The sequence below is a fragment of the Saccopteryx leptura genome, chromosome 6, assembly GCF_036850995.1.
Source record: "Saccopteryx leptura isolate mSacLep1 chromosome 6, mSacLep1_pri_phased_curated, whole genome shotgun sequence".
NCBI lineage: Eukaryota > Metazoa > Chordata > Mammalia > Chiroptera > Emballonuridae > Saccopteryx > Saccopteryx leptura.
In genome coordinates, this window is record NC_089508.1 from 53858272 (window position 1) to 53873507 (window position 15236).

Sequence of the window (15236 nt, forward strand, 5' to 3'; positions counted from 1 at the left end):
TTTGTCCCTTCTCCCTTCTGAGGTCAGAGAAGCTGAGTAATTGTCCAATTCCAACCAGGCACCCCCCGCTAAAAGGTCAGGTGGCCTGTGTGCCTAAAAGAGTTTGGAGTATGTGATAAAATCAACAAAGTCCTTTCTCTGCATGAGCAGGCCATGGCCAGGGGAATGTGGGGATCAGCAAGCAAAGCTTAGGCAAGAGCGCACCACCCCCTGAGCCGTGAAAGCCTGCCCAGATATACAATTCCCCTTGGCCCCTTCCCAGGGCTGCTCCCAGTGCCCACCCCAGCTCCCCACCCACCTCTCTGTTCTGGCCTCTGGAACCTCAGGCCTGTCTGTTCACTTGGCCCATCACCAGGCCCTGCGGCATCTTCCCCTAAGGATCTGGAAGTGAAATCCCAGCCTCTGGGAGCTGCCTGGGATGTGGGGAGGGGAGAGAGAGGCTGAGCTTCCTCATGCTCAGATCTGGTTTCGCGGCCGGCCGCTTCCCGTGGCGCACTGCCACAGGCTGAGCCACCAGCTGTGCTATATAAGGCCCAGAGGCTGGACCGCTGGAGAGACGAAGACTTGGACCCCCCAGCTGAGGAGTCCGGCTCAGGACACGGTGAGCTCCACTCCCATTCTCCTCGCCTCATCCCTGCATCCCACTGCCCAGCTCAGCCACTCCTGCCCTCCCCTGACCAATCTGAGCTTCCCCACAGGAGAACCCCTTTCTGCTTTGGAGTTCTCTCTTTCCCCCCATTGACCCAAAGTCCTCTCCTTCCCCCATCTTAGATCAGGGGCCCTCAAACGACCCCAGTCAGGATGTTTGTACCTCTGAGCACCCTGCTTCTTCCCTGCGGTCAGCCAGCCTGCTGTGTGTGAGAGTTCTGAGGAGCGTGGGACGGGGGGCCTACCCCGCAGAGCATATGCTGAGGAAACTTCTGTGGGCTGCCAGATGGGAAATGGTTTTTCCACAAGGTGCCTCAAGCCACCTTGGCCTCCCGGGCAGTCCGCAGCGGCCTCAGACTGAATGCCGTGCAGGCCCACAGAGCACTCCGCTCCCTGCTCGGAGCCGGAGCTTGGGGTAAGATACACAATAGCTGGAGACCTTAGGAATGCCCGTGCCTCTGTTCCTGGGCTGAGGAACAGCTGGTGGTGGGGAGAACAGGCTTAGAGCTAGATGGTCTGTGATGTAGGATTGGTCTGCTCTTCCCCTGGAAGTACAGCTAAGTACTATCGAATCTTTTTTTCTAGAAAGAAGGACTCAACCCCCTTTTACCATACCCTGACTTTGGAGGTAGGAGGGAACCACTTTTAAATCTCTAAAAACTGGTCAGATTCTGGGTTGACCAGAGCTCTGGAGAGAGAGAGAGAGAGAGAGAGAGAGAGAGAGAGAAAGAGAAAGAGAGAGAGACAGAAATGAACAGGAGCCTGGGCCACGCCCCACAGGCCCTTGTCCTTATTGCTGCTTTCCTCTTCCTGCTCCTGCAACCTCTAACTCATAGACAGAAGTTATTGGGGAGCCCTGGACTGTCACAATACAGCCCCCCTGCTCCCCTTCAGTGGGCTCCTGGCTGTGTAACTCCCAGCCAGACCCCAAACAAAGAAGCCAGAAATGTGTTCCAGCTGCAGCCCGTGCACATCTGGGAATGTGTTCATGGAGGTGGTATGTCTAAAGCATCCGTGCCTTCCTGCTAGCCTGCCCTGTGAGAGGCCATTGTAGTTGGAGCTGGGGCTTCACGGCCTTGATATGTAGCCCCTTTGTGCAAGAGTATGAGCCCTACCAAAGGGTATCAAAACATGCCCCCACACCCAGGTCTTAGAAGTGATTAATGAGTCAACCAGAGGTTGCTGGGAATGAGCTGGGCCCCTCCTCATTGGCAAGGAACATACTCTCTCTCCCTTGTGCCCCATTTCGATGTGGGGCCCTCATGCCTGGCCCCAGGGTGTGAATCCAGGTCCACCTCATCTGAACTCAGATTCTGAGTCTCTGCACCTCCCCAGCGGCCTGCGTTTGCAACTTTGGCAGTTGTCGACTTCCATAGACTTCATTCTATCCACCGTTCCACCCTTGATAGGTCAAGAAATAATTCTGACTGAAAAATGTAAAACCTGACAAGCTTTGTTTTTTTTCGCAGGTTATTGGATCCGAGAAGCTTCCTAGGGGACCACGTTCCAGGGACGACCTGACTCTGTGAAGCACCCTCACCCATCTTCTGTCATGTTCCCCACAGGGTCTGGGGGAAAGATGATGGGGACCAAGGCCTGGATGTTCTTTTTCCTGGTCGTGGAGGTCACCTCTGTATTGGGTACAGGCTAAGTATCTGCTGTCCTCCAAATCCCCGACTTGACATAGTAGAGTCCTGTCTGGTTTGGGACTCAACTATGCATCTGCCTTAAGACCTGAGGCTGGTTTAGAGATTTATTCAGAATTTATGCCCTGCTTGTTTCTCCAAGGGATGTGAGATAGTTCCCAATATTAAAACTCACAGAACAGAATCTTTTAAATGAGAAGAAGAATGAGCTGTCATGGAGAGGGAGGAAAAAGGATAAGAGGGCTACCAGCCCTGAGTGATAAATTTAGGTCTGAGCTTCCTGGCAACCAAAGCAAAAGGAAATCGCAAGGGATCACTGAGTTCTCAGAAGCAGGTTTGGGGTTCAATCTGGTTTTGGTTTCATAAAAATTATTTTGGCTTAAAGCTCAATTTTATTTAAACCCTGCAGCCAAATTTCAGACACTACAACCCCTTCCTGTTCCCTTGTCCTCTGACCCCATCCTCTGGTGACACTGAGTTCTTGAAGGAATAAGTGGAGAGGATTTGCTTAATGGACAGTCCTAGGCTTCTAGGTGTCAGAGCTCCCGGCTCTATCCTCTATACCAGTGGCTCTCAACCTTTCTAATGCCGTGACCCCGCAATACAGTTCCTCATGTTGCGGTGACCCCAAACCAAAAAATAATTTTGGTGGCTACTTCATAACTGTAATTTTGCTACAGTTATGATTCGGAATGTAAACACCTGATATGCATTATGTATTTTCCGATGGTTTTAGGCGACCCCGTCGGGGTCACAACCCACAGGTTGAGAACCGCTGCTCTATACCCCTCTTGCATCTTCCCTTTCTCTCCTGATTTCTAACCAAATACTTAGGTAAAGAAAAAGAAGCTCAAACCCCTCTTTTAAAACCGCATGCCCTACAGGCTTTGTGATCGCAGATGCAGGAACAAAGGCCGGCTCAGAGTCTTGCCCAACCCTGTGTATGCCCATCTCCTGCCTTGCTCTGCTCACTCTGACAGCTGCTGCTTCTGCAGATGATTAAAATTCAACCATCTGAGGGCAAATCAGAGTCATCTGATTAAAAGAGCTCCTATCACCCCAATTAAATGGCAGAGAATTCTGATTTGGCTCCTCACATGAGGGTTAATTGCTTTTCAAAGCTCTTGCAGCCCTCTGCTCGACTTTCCCTTCCCATTCTGGAGCCCCAACCCAGCCTCAGGTGGGGTGGGGCTGGAAGCTGCTTTGTGTCCATCCTCAGGCAGCCCCTGCCACTCTAGGGTCAGAAAATTGAGGACTACTGCCCTAATTGGGCAAATAAGTCTTTTATAGGGAGGGTGGACTCCCAAAGCCAAACCTTGCCAATGGAAGGAAAATGGGCATGTACTGTCCAGGCATTGAGCTAACAGGAGTTGCTAATGCTTATTCACAGCGAGCACTATGTACTAGGCATTATTTTAAGTGGATTTTGTGACTGAGCTGATCTAATCCCCACAATTCTCTGAGGCAGGAACTATTATTATCCTCAATTTATGATGAGAGAACAGGGGTCAGATGAGTTAAGTACCGAGCCCAAGGTCGCACAGTGTTAAGTGGCAAAGCATGCTCTCAATCTTCATATACTTTAGAGACATTCCCTTGTGTTACTTCATAGACATCTTGTGCCAAACAGGTCACCCTGGGAGGTGGGAATTAATATCTCCATCTTATAGATTGGGAAAATAAGGTTTTGTTCTGGTAAGGACAGGCCCAGGCCCTAATGTCGGAGCTCCCGCCCACTGGCTGCTACACACCATCCAAAGATCTATTTCTAGAACAAGAGCAAAAAGAGAATGACCATTTGTTAAGTATGCTCTACATCAGGGGTCCCCAAACTACGGCCTGCAGGCCACATGCGGCCCCCTGAGACCATTTATCTCGCCCCCGCTGCACTTCCGGAAGGGGCACCTCTTTCATTGGTGGTCAATGAAAGGAGCACATTGACCATCTCATTAGCCAAAAGCAGGCCCATAGTTCCCACTGAAATACTGGTCAGTTTCTTGATTTAAATTTACTTGTTTTTTATTTTAAATATTGTATTTGTTCCCGTTTTGGGTTTTACTTTAAAATAAGATATGTGCAGTGTGCATAGGGATTTGTTCATAGTTTTTTTATAGTCCGGCCCTCCAATGGTCTGAGGGACAGTGAACTGGCCCCCTGTGTAAAAAGTTTGGGGACCCCTGCTCTACATTCTAGCTCACTTTACGCTCATTATCACCCTGAATATGCCCGGGGCTCTATGATGTAGTGATTATAATGCGGTCCTATTTTATGGGGAAACAGATTTAGAGGAATTAAGCTTTTATGAGGTTGCACAGCCAGTAAGTGGCAGAATGGGGATTTGAACACATGTTCTGTGCTTATGCTCCATCTACCACATCACACCGCTTCCCTGCATCTGGAGAGGCTAGTAGCAGGGCCCAGCAGGGTGTCTGACAGTTCTGGCCTCTCACTTCTCCTCCTGTCCCTCAGGGAGGCAGATGATGCTGACCCAGTCTGTAAGAAGAGTCCAACCTGGAAAGAGGACCCTCAGCAACTTTGCCAAGCCTGAGGATCCTCTGGAGAGTGAGTTGTGGCTGGAACTAGGAGTGGTCACAAAGGGTGTGTTTATTGAGCTTGGACTCGATGTCAGGGTTGCATAGAAACCCACTTTTACAAGGCATTTGGCCTACATCTTTGTCCAGGCAGAGGGACCTAATCCAGAATCATGAAGCTGCCTGATATATTTCAGGAATGCTGTAGGGTTAGCTGGGGCCACAGCATAGGCAGGTGGGGAGAAAAAGGGGAGATGAGGGTAGAGAGATAGCAGGGGCCAGCGCATAGCAACTTCAGTTCTGGCCAAGGGAGTTAAAGCTGCGAGTGTGTGGTCAAGCCATATATAGAGAGCTCGCCCTGACTGTTGTGTCGGGAGGGGTGGGGATGGGATGGGGTCAGGGGGAATCTTGAGAGAGAAACTGAGGGCTTTAATGGAGCCCCGGGCGAGGGTGGGGTGTGTGGGGGGGTGCAGAAGGGCGGGAGACTGAAGAGATACTGGAGAGACAAATCCTATGGGCCCTGAGACCTATGATGGGGGTTGGGTGAAAGCACGATGATACAGGGCTGACTCCCAGGGGTTGAGCAGGAAAAGGGAATGGAGCTCACCTGGGGCTCCAGGGTCCGGCTCCTGCCTCACCTGGCTCCATCTCTCAGGTCTTGGCGAGTGGACAACGTGGTTCAACATTGATCACCCAGGCGGGCAGGGTGACTTCGAGCGGCTGGATGCGATTCACTTCTACTATGGGGACCGTGTGTGTGCTCGGCCCCTGCGGCTGGAGGCTCGGACCACTGACTGGATACCTGCAGGCAGCACTGGCCAGGTGGTCCATGGCAGTCCTCAGGAGGGCTTCTGGTGCCTCAACAGGGAGCAGCGGCCCGGCCAGAACTGCTCCAATTACACTGTGCGCTTCCTCTGCCGGCCAGGTGAGCCTGAACGGCCCCCACCCCCTGCCTGCTCTGGCCATGGGAACTCTGGATATCACACATACACATGCTTTGGCTCCCTACTAATAACCTACTAGTGTCGTGATAGCCGTCATCTTCCCAACAGTGTTCTGTGTTTCTGGGTGCTCTCCATCCAATCCACTTCTCTGGGTGCGTGTGGCATGGTGGCGAAAGCCACAGGCTTGGAAGCTGGCTGCTTGGTCCCAACCCCGCGCCTGCCAGCTGAACTGTATTCCTTAGGCAAGTTTTCTGAAGCTCTCTGAGCTTCAGGTTTCTCACATGTACAACAGGGGTTATATTAGTAAATCTTCAGAGGTTTTTTTTTTTTATATAATGATTAAATATGGTAATGATTACAGAGTGCTTAACCCAGGGGAATGTTCACTGAGTGTTAGTTTCTATTTAGTGCCTATGTGCCAGACACTGTGCTAGTTATCTACATCACTCAGACTTTACAACTGACCTGTGAGGAATCTCTAGTTGACAAGTTACTCCACGTTCAGAAAGGTTGGATAACTGCCTGATTACACAGCTGTAAGTGGAAAGCTGGGGTTTGAACCCTTGTCTGTATTTGCAGAGTCCAAAAGTTTATGCTCTTTACACACATCCTTCCTCCCACACTGGGTAATACAGAGCCAGCTGCAGGCCTGCCCACTGTGATGGGCATCCTCCCCTCTTGGGGTTCCTCCAGTGCACACAGCCTGACCCTGCAGGCCAGGGTGGCCGTGGCGGTCACCTGGAGTGGGAGGGGAGGCTGTGCAAGGTTCCCGGGCAAGGTTTGAGGTCCTGATTCTTATACACAGGCCTCAGACCAGAGGAGGGTGATGTTTGAATCACTGAAGTCCCAGGCCCTGGTGGCTGTTTCCACATTGGTGGAGAGAGAAGATGGTGCTGGCCCTGCACAGCCTGTGACAGCATATCAAAGTCCCAGTGCTTAGCCAACAAGTCCCTCTCAGGGCCACCTCTAGTCCATATGGTGTCTTTGTGCAAGTTAGAGACACCACTTCCTCAAGACTCTTAACTTCCATCTGTTGGAAAGATCATTGCAGTAAATATGAATATCAGTGACATCTATAATGTAAATAGAAGCCCTGCTCTCAGAGAAAAACCAGGTTTAGGGTCAGCTTTCCTGACAGAGGCCCCTCGGGAGGGAAGTCTGACTGTCTGCTGACCCTGCTTTGCAGGATCCCTGCGCAGAGACACAGACCGCATCTGGAGCTCATGGTCTCCCTGGAGCAAGTGTTCTGCTGCCTGTGGGCACACTGGGGTCCAGACCCGAACACGCACCTGCTTGGTGGAGACAATGTCACTGTGCAGTGAGGCCACTGAGGAGGGTCGGCTTTGCATGGACCACGCCTGTACAGGTACTACTCTTTCTCCTGCTACTGGGCAGGGTGTGGGGCAGAGGCTGAAGCTGCCTAGAATAGGTTAGAGGGTCATACTGAGATGGAGCCATTCATTCATTTACCAAGTATTAACTGAGCATCTATTATGTACTCTGATGGGGGGATATAGGGGATTATGCGGAAGCACAGAACTGGGTTCATTATTATAGCTTAGAGGAATCAAAGAGGACTTCCTAGAGGAGGTGTCCTGAGCTAAGTAAGTCCTGAAAGATGGGTAGGAATTAGTCATGCAGGCTAATAAGGAAGGGTAACAAAGTCCTAAGTAAGAGAGAAGCACATGTGAGTCCATAGGCTGAGCTGTGGCTGCAGGAAGGCCAGAATCCGTATAAGCTCTCCTGATGTGGCCTCTTCTTCCACAGCCTGTGACCTGATCTGCCCCATGGGCCAGGTGAATGCTGACTGTGATGCCTGCATGTGCCAGGACTTTGTGCTGCATGGGGCTGTCACCCTCCCTGGGGGTGCCCCAGCCTCAGGGGCCACTGTCTACCTGCTGACCAAGACGCTTAAGCCACTGACCCGGACAGACAGAAATGGGAGATTCCGAGTCCCTGGCTTATGCCCAGATGGCAGAAGCACTCTGAAGATTACAAAGCCCAAGTTTGTTCCCATCAAGTTCACAATGCCCAAGACCAGCCTGAAGTCAGCCACCATCAATGAAGAGTTCATGAGGGCAGGTATTTGAGTTCTTTAGGGTAGGGCTGGATTTTTAAATAAAGGGTTTCCCAGTTTGCTCAGAGTAAAACTCAAAATCCTTACCATGACCCACAAGGCCCAATATTATCTTGCTTCCTCCCTACCCCTACCCCCGCCATTACTTCTCTGCTCTTCCATTATCCTCCCCTCTGCCCCTACTGTGTCACTCTACTCTAGCTACAATGTCCTATCTATTCTTCAAACACACAGGCACACCCTTGACTCAGGGCCTTTGCATTTGCTATATACTCTGTTTGGAATGTTCTTTGCCCAAATATTGGCATGGCTTGCTCCCTCAGATGAGTTCTTTCCTGGGCCACCTTATCTAAAATAGTCATTACAACACTGTGTGAGGTGTGGAGGTCAGAAAGAGGGAGGCTGGGGGTATTCAGAAGTTGTACAAAATGGTCAGAAAATTCTGCCGGAGGCAGCAGAATAGCAATATTGCACTATTTAAAACAGCCAGCCCTGTCCCAACGGCAGTGCTTGGGAATTGTGGCTGGCGCAAGATCCCCCTTTGGTTCTCCGTTGCCTCACCTACATGGTGCCCGAGACACCATGGGAGCAGGTCCTAGGCTGAGGAGGTGGAAGGGGTGGACCCCATTCTGGATCAAAATCCTAATTAAGACCTTCAGAGAATGGCAAGTGGGGTGTGGGGTGGGGTGTATGTAAAGTCATACAATTTTAACATTTGTCAAAGAACCTGAGGGAGCAAGGCTCTGGAGAACCTGTCACAAAGGAAAACTAAACACCATTTCTCATCTTCTGTCCCAGAGACTCCATACATTGTGAAGAACCCCGAGACAAAAGCCCGAAGAGCCGGGCAGAGTGTGGCCCTGTGCTGCAAGGCCACAGGGAAGCCCAGTCCAGACAAGTACTTCTGGTGAGTATTCTGCCAGCTACCCTGCCGGATTCTCCTCTGGGCAACCGGAGCTTTCTTGCACTCGATCCGGTCTTATTAATCATAACACTAACCGAACTTACTAATCATAACAGAACAGAACAAAGTTACAAGTTGGGCCCTGGTGCAGAGCCTGGAAGTTGGCACTTATATGTGAGGGCCAGCAGGGTTGAGGCCACCCAGACAACCAGCAAGCCCTGTTGTGCTATTCTCGAAGCTGGGGTCCCCACCAAGCAGCTCTGGTCTCTGGACCCTGACTTGCATGTCCTTAGGACAGTGGAGGTTCTTCAATCCTGCTTCCCCAACAAAGGCAAACAAGGTCGCAATGGCTATGAGTCCTTTACCCTTCACAAATATTTTATAGCCATTATCTTGTTTGACTCTTCCAACAATTCTGTGATGTCAAGCTAGGAATCACTGCCCTCATTTTATTGATCAGGAATTGAAGCTCAGAGAGGTAAGATGATCTGTCCAAGGATCCATAGCCAGTGAGTGTTGGGGCTGAGACTCAGTCAAGTCCCCTGACGCCCAGGCCAGGCACTGCTCTAGGGTGGGCGGCGTGAAAGGTAGCGTTGGCATCTACCACCTGGCACTGCCCCCTCAGGCTGCACCCCCTCATCCCTCGCAGGTACCACAACAACACGCTGCTGGACCCCTCCCTCTACATGCACGAGAGCAAGCTGATGCTGAAGAACCTGCAGCGGGACCAGACCGGGGAGTACTTCTGCAAGGCCCAGAGTGACGCTGGGGCTGTCAAGTCCCAAGTCGCCCAGCTCACTGTCATCGGTAAGCCTGTCAGGGTTCCTGGGGAGCCCCCTACTGCAGGACCGGGGAGCACCCAGTGGGCATAACTGGGCAGTAAAAACTCTAGCGTTTCTGTGCTGTGTACAGTGCTGTGCCCTCTGGGACACAAAGATGTCACAGACCACAGTCCTACTCTCACAGAGTTGCCTGCCACCCTAGGAGAGGCAAAGAATCGTAAATAAGTGACAAGTGGAGATAGAGAAATGCAGCTGAAACAGGAGATAAGAGGCCGTGGACTCTACAGATGAGAGACAGAGACCTTCCAGATAGGACTGACCATGGTGGCTGCTTGAGGGAGCAGAGTTTCAGCTGGGGTTAAATAGTGGTTCTTAGCTTTGCCTGCCCAGTGGGATCACCTGCTTGGTTTAAAAAACAAACAAACAAGCCTGACCTGTGGTAGCGCAGTGGATAAAGTGTCCACCTGGAACGCTGAGGTCACCGGTTCGAAACCCTGGGCTTTCCTGGTCAAGGCACATATGGGAGTAGATGCTTCCTGCCCCTCCTTCTCTCTCTCTCTCTCTCTCTCTCTCTCTCTTCTCTTTAAAATAAATAAATAAATTTCAAAAATCTAAAATGAAAACAAACAAACAAAACCAAAACTGACGCCTTGGTTGTACCCCCAGGGAGTCTGATTTCCTTGACTTGGGAGGTAGCCTGGGTACGCACAGTTTAAAGCTTCCCCAAGTGCCAAAGTTGTAAACACTTGGCCTTAAAGAATGGCCAGAGAATGTGTGTATGGAGGTTGGGGGAGTTCCAGATCGAGGGGCCCAGTGTGAGCAAAGGCACAGGAGTGGAAAACTGAGGGGGCTTTACAGGAAAGGGGGACTGATTAGAGCTGGCTTCCAAGGGTGAGCTCGAGCCGGAAAAGACTTGAGGCCAAATCCAATCAGGAACCTGTACTTGGAAAGTGAGGGAGGAGGAGGAGAGCTTAGTAATTGGCCTAAACAAAACCAAACAAAAGGCAGAGGAAGAGAAAATTTATTAGAAGGATTCTAGAATATTTTACAGACTCCAAGAAAGTTGAGCAACAGACCTCAAGACACGGGACATTTGGACCTTGGCAAGAGTAGAGCCCAGTCAGCTGTGGTTCCCGACCCATGATACCAGTGCTCCCCATCTGTCACAGTTATATCTAATACTCTACAATTGTAACATTTCAGAAGTAAAAAAATATTTTTTTTATTCTGGTTAAAGTTATAGATAATTAGTTAACTACATATAATTGCCATGTAGACCCGCATACAGCCCAAACTGTACCATGAAGGAGAAATAAAAAGAAAATAATTTTAGTACAGAATAGTTTATATTTCAATATGTAAAGGCTTTGGCATAATTACACAAGAATGCCAGCAAGAGGTCAGACACCTGCACTTGAATCCAGTCATTATGAACATGACAGCTGCAGATACTGATGGATACAGGGATATCTTTTGGTGGTTCACCATTCTTGGGTAAGGTTGTAGGTACATGATTTTTCTGAGACAAGGAATGATTCTTGGTAATTTTTTAGGCTAAGCAAAGTACAATCTTAGCTTGATTTTTATGGTAGTTGCATTAAAAAAAATTCAATGTATGGTTAAACCATGTAAAAAGAATTCTAGGCTCTGATCATTTTAAACAGGTTTCTCCCCCGAATGTCTAGTGCAGGGGTCTCAAACTCGCGGCCTGCGGGCCGCATGCGGCCCGCCGAACAATTTTGTGCGGCCTGCAGACTAATCCACGAAGTTCAAAATATTTTGGATAAAATTAAGTAAGCCTAGGGGCCTACTTGTATTTTTCATTTCTCTAGCATCCTAGCTAGATATTAGCTTAGTTAACAGCAGTTGTGATGCGAACTACAGTTTCTGGTCGTTTTGTGACACTGAGTAAACTGCATGTACGATTGTGCTTGTTGTACTGATTTTTTTTTGTTTTCAACTGCAGTGAGAAAAGTGTTGCGTAACAGTTGCCTTTTGTAGACCTAGTGCGGCCCGCCGAACGGCTGTGATCTTGCTCTGCAGCCCACATGCTGAGTTGAGTTTGAGACCCCTGGTCTAGTGGGATATGTAAAAGAACAGCAATTCTGCCACCCACTATGTGCCAGTAGCTGCCCAGTTTGGGTGGTAACTCAACACACCCTCACAGAGTTTCAGATCACCTCCAATGAGAGTCATTACTTCAGTGGTCTCAGCAATCAACTCCATTTCTCCATGCATAAAATGGGATTAGCAGCTGCTGTTCCATCTTCCTCAGAATTTGGTGAGAATCAGGATCATGGATATGCAAGTACTTTGAAAATCATACAGCACTGCAGAGGTGAGGTTAATGTACCCTTTGTGTAGGATGTGAACTTACATTTAATCGCTACATCATTTCCTTCCACAGCCCTTGATGAGACTCCTTGCAACCCAACCCCTGAGAGCTACCTTATTCGGTTACCCCATGATTGCTTCCAGAATGCTACCAACTCCTTCTACTATGATGTGGGCCGCTGCCCTGTCAAGACTTGTGCAGGGCAGCAGGATAATGGGATCAGGTGCCGGGATGCTGTGGAGTACTGTTGTGGCATCTCCAAAATGGAGGAGAGGGAGATCCAGTGCAGTGGGTACACGCTGCCCACCAAGGTGGCCAAGGAGTGTAACTGCCAGAGGTGCACAGAGACACGGAGTATTGTGCGGGGCCGTGTCAGCGCTGCCGACAACGGGGAACCTATGCGCTTTGGCCACGTGTACATGGGGAACACCCGCGTGAGCATGACTGGCTACAAGGGCACTTTCACCCTCCACATTCCCCAGGACACTGAGAGGCTGGTGCTCACATTTGTGGACAGGCTGCAGAAGTTCGTCAACACCACCAAAGTGCTGCCCTTCAATAAGAAGGGGAGTGCCGTCTTCCATGAGATCAAAATGCTTCGACGGAAGGAGCCCATCACCTTGGAGGCCATGGACACCAACATTATCCCTTTGGGGGAGGTGGATGGTGAAGACCCTGTGGCTGAGCTAGAGATCCCATACAAGAGTTTCTACAAGCCAAACGGGGAGCCCTACACAGGAAAAGTAAAGGCTAGTGTGACCTTCCTGGATCCCCGCAATATTTCCACAGCCACAGCTGCCCAGAGTGACCTGAACTTTATCAATGATGAAGGAGACACCTTCCCTCTTCGGACATATGGCATGTTCTCTGTGGACTTCAGAGATGAGGCAACCTCCGAGTCACTTCATGTTGGCAAGGTGAAGGTTCATCTTGACTCGACCCAAGTCAAGATGCCAGAGCATGTGCCCACTATGAAACTCTGGTCTCTCAACCCAGACACGGGGCTGTGGGAGGAGGAAGGTGACTTCAAATTTGAAAGCCAAAGGCGGAACAAAAGAGAAGAGAGAACCTTCCTGGTGGGCAACATGGAGATCCGAGAGAGGAGGCTTTTTAACCTGGATGTCCCTGAAAGCAGGAGGTGCTTTATCAAAGTGAGAGCCTACAGGAGTGAGAGGTTCTTGCCCAGTGAACAGATCCAGGGGGTTGTGGTCTCTGTGATCAATCTGGAGCCCAGGACTGGCTTCTCATCCAACCCCAGGGCCTGGGGCCGCTTTGACAGTGTCATCACAGGCCCCAATGGGGCCTGTCTGCCTGCCTTCTGTGATGACCAGTCCCCTGATGCCTACTCTGCCTATGTCTTGGCAAGCCTGGGTGGGGAAGAACTGGAAGCAGTGGCGTCTTCTCCTAAATTCAACCCAAATGCAATTGGTGTCCCTCAGCCCTACCTCAACAAACTCAAGTACCGTCGGACAGACCATGAGGACCCACGGGTTAAGAAGACAGCCTTCCAAATCAGCATGGCCAAGCCAAGGCCCAACTCAGCCGAGGAGAGCAATGGGCCCATTTATGCCTTTGAGAACCTCCGGGCATGCGAGGAGGCACCGCCCAGTGCGGCCCACTTCCGGTTCTATCAGATTGAGGGGGATCGGTATGACTACAACACTGTCCCCTTCAATGAGGATGACCCCATGAGCTGGACTGAAGACTACCTGACCTGGTGGCCCAAGCCAATGGAGTTCAGAGCCTGCTACATTAAGGTGAAGATTGTAGGGCCAATAGAGGTGAATGTGCGATCCCGAAACATGGGGGGCACCCACCGACAAACTGTGGGGAAGCTGTATGGGATCCGGGATGTGAAAAGTACACGGGACAGGGACCAGGCCAATATCTCATCTGCTTGTGTGGAGTTCAAGTGCAGTGGGATGCTCTACGACCAGGATCGTGTGGACCGCACTCTAGTAAAGATCATCCCGCAAGGCAGCTGCCACCAAGTCAGTGTAAATTCCATGCTGCATGAATATCTGGTCAACCACCTACCACTGGCAGTCAACAATGACACCAGTGAGTACACCATGCTGGCACCCCTGGATCCACTAGGCCATAACTATGGAATCTACACTGTCACTGACCAGGACCCTCGTGTGGCCAAGGAGATCGCACTTGGCCGGTGCTTTGATGGCACATCCGATGGCTCCTCCAGAATCATGAAGAGCAACGTGGGAGTGGCCCTCACCTTTAACTGCATAGAGAGGCAGGTGGGTCGCCAGAGTGCCTTCCAGTACCTCCAAAGCGCCCCGGTCCGGTCCCCTGCCTCCGGCACTGTCAGAGGAAGAGTGCCCTCCGGGAGGCAGCAGCGGGCAAGTAGAAGTGGCCAGCGCCGGCCTGGCCAGCGCAGGCTTGGAGGAGTGGCCTCTCTGAGATTGCCTGGGGTTGCTCAGCAGCCTCTGAACAACTGAGTTTTGTGGTACTTCTCTTCTCCCCCCACCTCACGTGACAGCCATTGTGAGACTGAAGTACAAACTGTCACTCGGTTAATTTAAGCACATCTGTTCTGGTGCAATTGGCTTGTTTGTTTCTTCATGTCTTTACTTACTTTGTCCCGTGATACTGATTGGCATGTAGCCTCCCAAATGGCAAAATAAGGCCCCTTTGATCTGTTCTTTGAAAGAAATACCAGAAATTGGTCATTGGCAAACTCTGTGGCTTTGACTGTTTTTCGTATAGTACCTTCAATGGAAATATCCTTTCTTTTCTTTTTGCGTGGTTTGCCCACCTTTGTGATAATGATAATCTGAAATTGAAGATCAAATAATCAATATAAAGTATATTTCCTGGTCTTGCTTCATGGTACGTAAGGTCTTCATCACAGCTCAGATATAAATGATGGTGAAATAAAGGAATAAACTCCAATATTTTTACTTGAAATGTAAATAAGTTATTTCTTTGCGGAATCTGGGACTGTAGTGCACATTTAATGTTAAGCTATTGAATATAGGATAATCATAGTTCTCTACCAAGTCTGGAAAAAACATCTCGTGTCCATGACTGTACCAGGCTGCTAATGACATTAACATGTTTCCCTTTACATTTGCTTTTGTTCTTGCTAGAAGCCCAGTACAGCCCAGAGCAGATGTCAATAAATGCACATTTTGTACTTGATTTTGAGACTGCTGTCCTGTCTTTTAATGATTAAAGCAAGCCAGCTGCTTGGGGAGACATAGGGGACTCTGGAAAGCAATCATAAGGTGGCGTGAGCCACTGCCCCCTCTAAGTGACAAGGCCGGGGAATTAGACACACACTCCACGATCAAGTTTGTTCTCATGGGTCATATTTTCCACTTCCAGGGAAGAGCAGAGATTCCTGGAGTT

At 50.1% G+C, this 15236-nt stretch overlaps 1 protein-coding gene across 1 annotated transcript; it reads left to right on the top strand.

Annotated features, from left to right (window-relative positions):
• The first annotated feature begins 442 nt into the window (after positions 1 to 442).
• On the top strand, positions 443 to 15007 carry CILP (cartilage intermediate layer protein). Its single transcript, XM_066344482.1, has 9 exons — positions 443 to 601; positions 2118 to 2288; positions 4764 to 4856; positions 5481 to 5750; positions 6956 to 7135; positions 7537 to 7851; positions 8645 to 8753; positions 9400 to 9557; positions 11940 to 15007. Exons 2-9 carry the CDS (start codon positions 2201 to 2203, stop codon positions 14321 to 14323), a joined length of 3597 nt encoding a protein of 1198 aa, XP_066200579.1. The 5' UTR covers positions 443 to 601; positions 2118 to 2200; the 3' UTR covers positions 14324 to 15007.
• The last annotated feature ends 229 nt before the right edge of the window (positions 15008 to 15236 follow it).